Below are 8,712 nucleotides of genomic sequence, written 5' to 3' on the forward strand. Positions count from 1 at the left end.
CTGTATTCTACACTGCTTGATACTCTTCACCGGATATGCAGCAGCAGTCCAGGTCACCTGCCAAGAAGTTAAGCTGAGCAAACTCAAAAGCAGCTTACTGTCTTTATCAGATCATCTGTGTTTATGTGCTTGTCGACAAACCAAAATACCCAGAGAAAGTCGCCCTCTTTACGGTCTTCATATTTTCCATAGTATTCTAGCCTTATATGCTGTTTTGTTTGTAAAAGCGTAACATTATAATGTTTAGTGTTGAAAACTTCTCAGGCTTAGCCAGCAACTAAACCAAGATATATGGCTTATCTATATGAAAAGACCTTCTTGATTTTGTTAACATACCATGTTATTGATCACTGTGAGGTATTTCACGTACATCACGTTTTGAATACAAAACAAAAACTTGTCCATATGGTGAAACTCATGACAAATACAATGTGAAAGCAATAATCACATAATTCTCCGCTGATCTTATTGGATAAGGTAAACCTCCCATAGAGCTCCCAGAATGCCCTGCTTTTTGATCTCAGCAAATGACTGGACAAGAGAAACTTTACAATTAAACAAGTTTTATTCGCAATAACAAACACTATGCACCAAACACCATTCTAACAGAGTCGACTTTTCTTGCAAGTAATTGTATTTTCATGTAAACTGTATTTTTACAAAAAAGAAAAATATATTTTTAAATAATTCTACACCATTTACATAGACACACGCTTAGAATTAAAATAAAATAATTACAAAAAATTACAGCTTTGAGCATAGAGTTTCAGTCTCTGGCCTGGGACATTTCGTGGAGTAGTCGTGCAGATGTAAAAGCACAGGAGCTCCCAGCAGTGGGATGCAAAAGTCACAGGTCAGGGTTTAGCTGCCAGTCTTAAGCCGTCTCCTTAACTCCAGGGGCCTTCTCAAGCATCCCCTCACCCTGTACCTGGTTATCCCTCTGTACCATAGCACATATTGGAGGCTCAAATGTTAGTCTCCTAAATCTTCAAAATCAGCATCTCCAGTGCACTCATCATCAGACGTGTCACAAAAATATATCATAATGTTTTTTATATCCTTTTCCAAATTACAATCCCAGTACCTCAAAAATATAACTTTTATATTTTTTTATAAAACATTATTTTAAAATAAATCAAAAGATCTAACTTGCTGTCAAAAGTTTGTGCACTCTCACTTGTACACATTTTACATCTGTCTAGCTTCTCGTGGAAATTAAAAGGTGATTCAAAAGTGTTTTCTCTTCATTTGTCATACCTGTCACATGACAAACAGTGATGTTTATACCTAATAAACAGAAGTACTCGCTGCATTGAGGCTAGTTTCCATATTTATATCTTTCACACTATTTCAAATCCCTGACTAGCCATTCTTAGGTTGAATATCAACTCAAATATGAATTAAAACAAGACTATAAAATGTTTGTTTGTGTAGCAAAGTACAAAGTCAAAGGGAAAAGCAAAGCTGGCAAAATTACATTTTGATTGATTACATTTTTCACTCTTTACAAGCCAATCATTTGATTATTAATATGTCAAGTCTTTTTTTTATTATAGAGCCTACTAATTTATTTAAAGGAATGTAACTGACAGACAAATGTTTGTGTTTAGATTTTTCTTCACTGGTTCTTCCTTTAATTGGCTTTGTTTACACTTTGTGTAGTGTGAGTGATATAGTTACAGTTGTAGGCTGTGTCCCACAGCGCTCTACCTCAGGTAGGTGTGGCCAAAGTTTGGTGAACAGAGCTTGCTCAGCTTACAGTGGCAACTCCCTCTTCATTTGCCCCCTCGTCCACTTGATTGCCTTTGCCCATGGCCTTCATTTTAGCCATGATGTCAGTGAAGGTCTCTTTGACCGTTTTCTCCAGGATCCAGCCCTCGCTCTCACTCTCAGGGTCTTCGGGGTTGACCAGCGTGGACAGAGAGGTGTTTACGTACTGAAGTCCAATCATTACAGCAGTCTAAAGCAAGAAGAGTTAGATGTGTAAATACATCATTATCATTGCTATAATGTGCTTTGTTAGCTAACTTTCATATACATGTACATTACTAGTCAAACGTTTTTAAACAGTAAGATTTGTAATGTTCTGCTCACCAAGCTTGCATTTATTTGCGAAAAAACAGCAAAAATATTGTGAAATATTTTTACTATTTAAATAACTGCTTTCTATTTGAATTTATTTTAAAATGTAATTTATTCTTGTGACAAAGCAAAAATTTCAGCATCATTATTCCAGTCTTCAGTGTCACGTGATCCTTCAGAGATTATTCTAATATGCTGATTTGCTGTTTTATGAAACATTATTATTCTGAATATTTAAAACAGTTGAGTGCATTTTTTCAGGATTCTTTGATGAATAGAAAGATCCAAAGATCAGCATTTATCTGAAATAAAAAGCTTTTGTAACATTACACATTATACCATTTAAAAGCTTGGAGTAAGTATAATTTTGGGGAAAGAAATTATAGAAATTAATACTTTTATTTAGCAAGGATGCTTTAAATTGATCAAAAGTGATGATAAAGACATTCATAATGTTACAAAAGATTTCTATTTCAGATAAATGCTGTTCATCTGAACTTCTTATTTGTTAAAGACACCTGAAAAAAATCTACTCATCTGTTTTTAACATATTAATAATAACAAATGTTTTTGAACAGCTATTCAAAAAAATTGTTAAGTAATGATGTTAAAATTCAGGTTTATCACATGAATAAAATACATTTTAAAATATATTTAAATAGAAAACAGTAAAAAAAAGTTTCCAAAAGAAACATCTTTAAAAAACATTAAAAATTTCACTGTGCAAAAACTTTTGACTGGATGGTGTTAACTGTATATAATGCTCTACATCTCCAACTGGTGAATTGAAATCACCTTTTCCAAGAAAGCAAGATTTAGCTCCACCCTACAGATTTAGAACCTTTGATCCCTGTGAATCTTCACCATCTCACACTCCTAATCTCCACCACATCTAGTTCAAGGTCTTGTTGCTGCGACTGCATGTCTTAAGCCTGGCAGATTTTGTTCAAATCAGTGTTTTAAATGATTTCCATCAATACTCAAATTTATACGCAAACACTGCAAAATGTTTTAATGGGTAACCCAAAAAATTCCTTCATGTATCATTTAAAGTTTAATTATTAATTTCTATTTTTGAGTCATGTAGGCAAATTTATCCCAGAAGTATTACTACAAAGTAGTCAAACTGTATTACATTTAATAATACCCAAGTAAGATGTTTTCCATGATCAGTGCCATGTTAGGTGACTGATTGAGGGAACAAAGCTGCTGTCAACGTGGTATGACCTTCATTTTAGCACACTTTTGGAATAGTATGATGCGCAGGGTTTAAATCACACCTCACCTGTAGCCAAAACAATCTGTAGTTATATTTTACCTTATTAGGGCAGACAACAAAACACTTTAAATGTCAGGATTTGAACAGTTTACAGGATTACGTTTCTGAACCTTAAGTACTGATCTCTGACCTTTATAGTGCAATCCATTGAGATTAGAGGAACCTAATGTAAGTGATTACAGTCTGATCCTGGATCAGCACACGATATTGTAAAAATGAACATCTTACTTGCAAGAAGGTGACCATCAGCACAAGTATCCCAATAGTGTTCATCATTCCACCATAGTAGGACACTAGAGCGTCTCGGCAGCCACGTTTCCAGATGTTTAGCTCTTCGGTGTAGTGGTCGTAGCTGTAGTGAGCCGAGTTGTTGGTTATTTGCTGTTGGATGCAGGGCCGTGGAGAGCTAGGGTTGCAGCAGCTAAAAGGAACTCCATCCATTAGGTATTTTCCATCAACATTGCTGCTGATTCGGCTGAAGACAAAATGTTTCACAAATATTCTTTAGATCACTTCGGTATTACTTGCATTAGATTTAAGAATGCATATGACAGAAGTAGAATGTACAGTAAATTTAAAACAACATTTAGAAGATTATCAAAAGCATGGTGAATGTTTCATTTGACTTCAATTTTTTTTCAAAATAAAATAAATTATAGCCTCTGTGCATTTCTCAGTCAGAATTTTTGTAAAAATGGCAGAAAACTGTGAATGCTTGCAAAAACTAAGCAACATAAAAAATATACATATACATTATTACTTCATTGTTACTTGTTGTTATAAATTACATTTTTAATTGACGCCAGGTGGCAAACATTAAAAACCATTGAAAATCTCTTTGATATTAAGGCACAAGTGCTCGGCTAGTAACTTCAATGTCTATTCCAAGCCAATCCACCAGGTATTCAACTGATTGAAAGGGACAGTAAGCTCTGAGGGCAAGAAAATGTGATCCAAGAAGATTAGTGACTAAATCTAAACTGGCTAACATGCCTGATACCACTTACACTACAAATTAACCTCTGGAAATCACCCACTGCCTACCATGACTTGAAATTTGCTAAATAATTTTGTAAAAAAAAAAAAAAAACAGATTCCAAAAACTTCCACTCCAAAGTGCTAAGCCCAATGTTTACATTTAAGGGTGAGATTATCCAACCATTAAGAAGCAAAAAGACACTCACTCTTTGACTTCCTTGGAGCTGAAGTCCAGGTAACGGTTGCTCACCCACTGGATCTCAAACCAATCTTTGTAGTTGTTATTGCCACAGCAGCGGAACTCAATCTGCATGAGATCCAGAGTTCTCTTCATGTAGCAGCGTCCGGGTGTATCAGTGTCCTTGTAGTACTTCATTCCATTTTTCAGGCCCTCAGCAAGTGTGAATTCTAGAGGAATGCGCATGGCAAAACACATAGCCGCTGAGACAACGAGGAAGGCGTTGAAGAACAAACAACAAATGAGAAAGGGCTTCAAAATGGCCTTCCATTTTACAAACTTGGTGGAGTCGAGCGAGTCGTAGCAGATTTTGCCCCCACAGGCATTGAGGCAACATGCTAAAAGACCCACCCCGATTAGAATGTTGGGTACAAAATGACTCTCATTGTTGTCCATAAGTTCACTTCTCTTGCGCAGTTCAATTTTAAAGAAAAGGCCCATGCTGAAGACCAGCACGCCCGCCATAATAGAAAACCAGTACATGAGCCATAGCATCTGGGCCAGCTTCACCCGTTTCTTCAGGTCAAACTTTACCTTCATAAGAGCCATGATGAACAACTAGTTAAAGTCCAAAATAAAACTCTGGTGGATGTAGCTTACAGAAGTTGAACGTTGAAAGTATGTTCAAGGCGCAATGTGTAATCCATTCCAGTAAAGCGAGAACTTGTTAGGTACTTTCATGATGATCTTCACACCCATAATAGAGGTTCTTCCAAAGGTAAACGCCAGTGTTAACACATTATCTTGTGATGTGTTAAAAATGGATTTTCATCTCAATAATTAAAACAGCAGTGCCCTCAGGTACTGACGCAAATAGTGGTGTCCCTCTATCTGCAAAGGGAGGACAAAAGCCAAGGATCCAAATGATTAAACATAAAGTTACCGTACGTCATCCTAAACCCAGCTAATCACCCTCATCCCTTTTACAGAAATCCTTGGCCAGTAGATGAGCCAATCCGTAAGCTGCTGCCGTGGCCTGTGATTGGCTTGATTGGTCACATGGTATGACTGGCATAACTACAGAGACACCAAAAACCAAAGACTTAAAACCACTACCTTCTACTTCCAGGGTCTTTGAGTTCATGACAAACACGCTACTTTTTGAGAGGATCTCTACAGTTCTGAAAGTTAGAATATGAATGGAACTGATGACCCTCAAAAACCCTAACACTTTACAGTTTTACAGTGTTTATTAACATTTGTTAATATTAGTTAAGAAAACACTATTATTCATGTTAGTTCATAGAGAACAAACTAACATTTACTAAGATTAATACATTTTAGAAATCTAAAAGTATTGATAACCAATGTAAGCACTAATGTAGTATAATAATATAGCCTACATTATGCACTATAATACGGTACCTGAATATAACAATCCACTTTTTTTGCAATTACACTACCAGTCAAAAGTATTTGAACAGTGAGATTTGTAATGTTTTTAAAGAATTATCTTCTGCTCACCAAGCCTGCATTTATTTGATCCAAAATACAGCTAAAATTGTAAAATATTTTAACTACTTAAAATAACTGCTTTCTATTTCAATATGTATTAAAATTTTATTTATTCATGTAATCAAAGAAAAAAATATTTCAGACTTATCTGAAATAAAAGGCTTTTGTAACATTACAAGTTATACTATTAAAAAGCTTGGAGTCAGTATAGTATTTTCTTTCTTTTTTGGAAATTAATACTTTTATATAGCAAGCATGCTTTAAATTGATTAAAAGTGATGGTAAAGATATTTATAATGTTACTATGATTTCTATTTCAGACAAATTACGTTCTTCTACATTTTCTATTCATCAAAGAAACTTGAACAAATTCTACTCAGCTGTTTTCAACATAATAACAGTATTAAATGTTTTTAGAATTTTTTCTGAAGGATCATGTGACTGGAGTAATGATGCTAAAAATTCAGCTTTGAGATCACAGGAATAAAGTACAATTTAAACTACACTAAAATAAAAAAAGTTATTTTAAATACTAAAAAAATTCAAAATGATACTGCTGTACTTTGGATCAAATAAATGCAGGCATGGTGTGCAGTAGATACTTCTTTAAAAACATTCAAAATCTTACTCTTCAAAAACTTTTTACTGGTAATGTGTATTTAAATATTAACAGCTATAACTAAAAAAATGTAAACCCCCACCGATGTAGAATGCATATGTTTTGCATATAATACACAAGAAGCACCAAAATTAAGTGTATCTGCATAGCATTTTTCCATAATGCTTCTATGTCGAAAGATAGAAAACAACTCAAATGTTTGATACCAAATAAGTCTAAATGATTTATTCACCCTCCATTTGTTTCAAACCTGAATGACTTACACAAAACGCCTCAGATATTTTGAAGAATATCGGTAACCAAATAGTTTCAATAGTAATCAATTGCGTGGACAAAAAACAAATGAGACATTTATCACAAGTAATTATCTTTAATGTTCCACAGAAAAAGCAAGTCTGCAGGTTTGGAATGACATGAGGGTGAGCAAACAATGACAGAATTTTCATTTTTGGGTGAACTATCTCTTTAATGATTATTTCATTCAGTGATTATAGATACATAGACTTTGTGCAACACAAGTAAGCACAAATGCGATAAAACTCAGACTTTATTATTTTCTAATACAGCTTTACATTAATTTATGAGCTTTGTAAGTGAGGACTTCTAGAACATTCGATGTTTATAGCATGTCAATTTTATAGTCATATTGACTGAATTTCTTTATTATTTTTAGGATGCTTCTCCCACAGCCTCCCAACTACAAACTCTCTCAGTCTCAGGAATGACAGTCCAGTTGGGTGAATGTGTGCCAGCCGCAAGCCAATTAAAATCATCAACATCTGTCCAATTATTCCTGTTTGGATCAAGTCCAGCTATTTTGAAATGATCATGAATCCCTGGATAGGTCCACGTGAACGGGGCAAACCGGACCCCATTACAATCCTCTATGATTGCCCGGCTGGTGACATGCAGATATATCTGAGTGGCAGTGGTGTTATGGGTGCGCAGTTGCTGACAGGGGAATACTAAAGTGCTGTCAGTGCACTGGTCCACAAAAACAGAGCTGGACACCGGCCCGCAGAGGATCTCGCAGTTACGGATGTTTTTGATGTGCAAGGTGCTCGGACAGCCATAAAGCCGGACTTTACAGTTTGTCAGATGAGTTAACAGAACATCTCCTTGCTGGATCTCCTCAGCTTGCTTGATTAAGACTTGGTTGTCCGCATTAGAGAATCCACACTGATCTACAAAGACAGCAGCATCCACCACTACAGTAGCAGCCACATCAGATGCAGACTTATCTGTTGTTTGTTGGCTTGATGCAGGCGGCTTACTTGCTCCAGTGTTCCTGGCTCTGAAGGCGAATTTCTTTTTAGGCAACACCTCGTCTCTTTTCTCACCTAGAGAGCTCTGGATTTTCTGCAGGGATGCTTGCGCTTGTCTTATCTCGTACTGGGTTAGAAACATAATGCTGTCGTTGAGAAACTTCTGCAGCTGTTGAAATTTCAAAGTGGCCTCTTCTAGTGTTTTTCCGGCTTTGTCGCGGTCATTATCGTTACAGCTGGAAAGCATCTCCTCGACGACTGTCTTCTCTGCATTAAAGGTGGACGTGAAGAAATCGCTTTTTTCTTCAGCCACGGTTCGGCTCTCCTTGACGTTTTTCCGGCGATCTACCTCCTCCAGCCTCGCTTGATCCCTTCGTAACATGCGTTCGGGAACTTTGACAGATGTGTTTGTTTCTCCGTCATCATTGCCCACATTAACTTCCACTCCCAGTGCTGCCATGTTGCCTCTCAAAACAGCAGTGGTGAGCGCACGTTGGTCATGTGACGACTCGTCCAAGTGTGCTTATCGATGATTGGAGTAAGAATCTGTGCCGTTAGTAACGCGGCGTTCTATTGGCGCATTAAATGTTCACGTTCATAATAACTGATGAGTGTTTTTCCCATACATAATTTAGATAATGGATGAAAGTAATTTGTTACTTTGTTTAGACATTTCTTCTGTAATATTTATATTGAAGTAATATTTAGTTTCTCATTCATGTGAAATGTATTATTTGCATGTTTAAAAAACAAGTGTTGATTAATTCTTTTAGAGAAAACGATTAATCGCATTTTC

General features: G+C 36.0%; 2 protein-coding genes across 2 annotated transcripts; both read right to left on the minus strand.

The window, feature by feature from the left end:
- Nucleotides 1-546: 546 nt before the first annotated feature.
- Nucleotides 547-5,467, minus strand: prph2a (peripherin 2a (retinal degeneration, slow)). The gene is made up of 3 exons (XM_073828341.1): nucleotides 4,546-5,467; nucleotides 3,590-3,836; nucleotides 547-1,960 (listed from the first exon to the last, which is right to left on the minus strand). The coding sequence occupies exons 1-3, from the start codon at nucleotides 5,124-5,126 to the stop codon at nucleotides 1,751-1,753; spliced, it is 1,038 nt and encodes a 345-aa protein (XP_073684442.1). The 5' UTR covers nucleotides 5,127-5,467; the 3' UTR covers nucleotides 547-1,750.
- A 1,713-nt stretch (nucleotides 5,468-7,180) lies between these two features.
- tbcc (tubulin folding cofactor C) lies at nucleotides 7,181-8,647 on the minus strand. The gene has a single exon (XM_073828734.1). It carries the CDS (start codon nucleotides 8,374-8,376, stop codon nucleotides 7,321-7,323), a length of 1,056 nt encoding a protein of 351 aa, XP_073684835.1. The 5' UTR covers nucleotides 8,377-8,647; the 3' UTR covers nucleotides 7,181-7,320.
- Between the last annotated feature and the right edge of the window lie 65 nt (nucleotides 8,648-8,712).

The sequence above is a fragment of the Garra rufa genome, chromosome 22 (assembly GCF_049309525.1).
Source record: "Garra rufa chromosome 22, GarRuf1.0, whole genome shotgun sequence".
Taxonomy (NCBI): domain Eukaryota; kingdom Metazoa; phylum Chordata; class Actinopteri; order Cypriniformes; family Cyprinidae; genus Garra; species Garra rufa.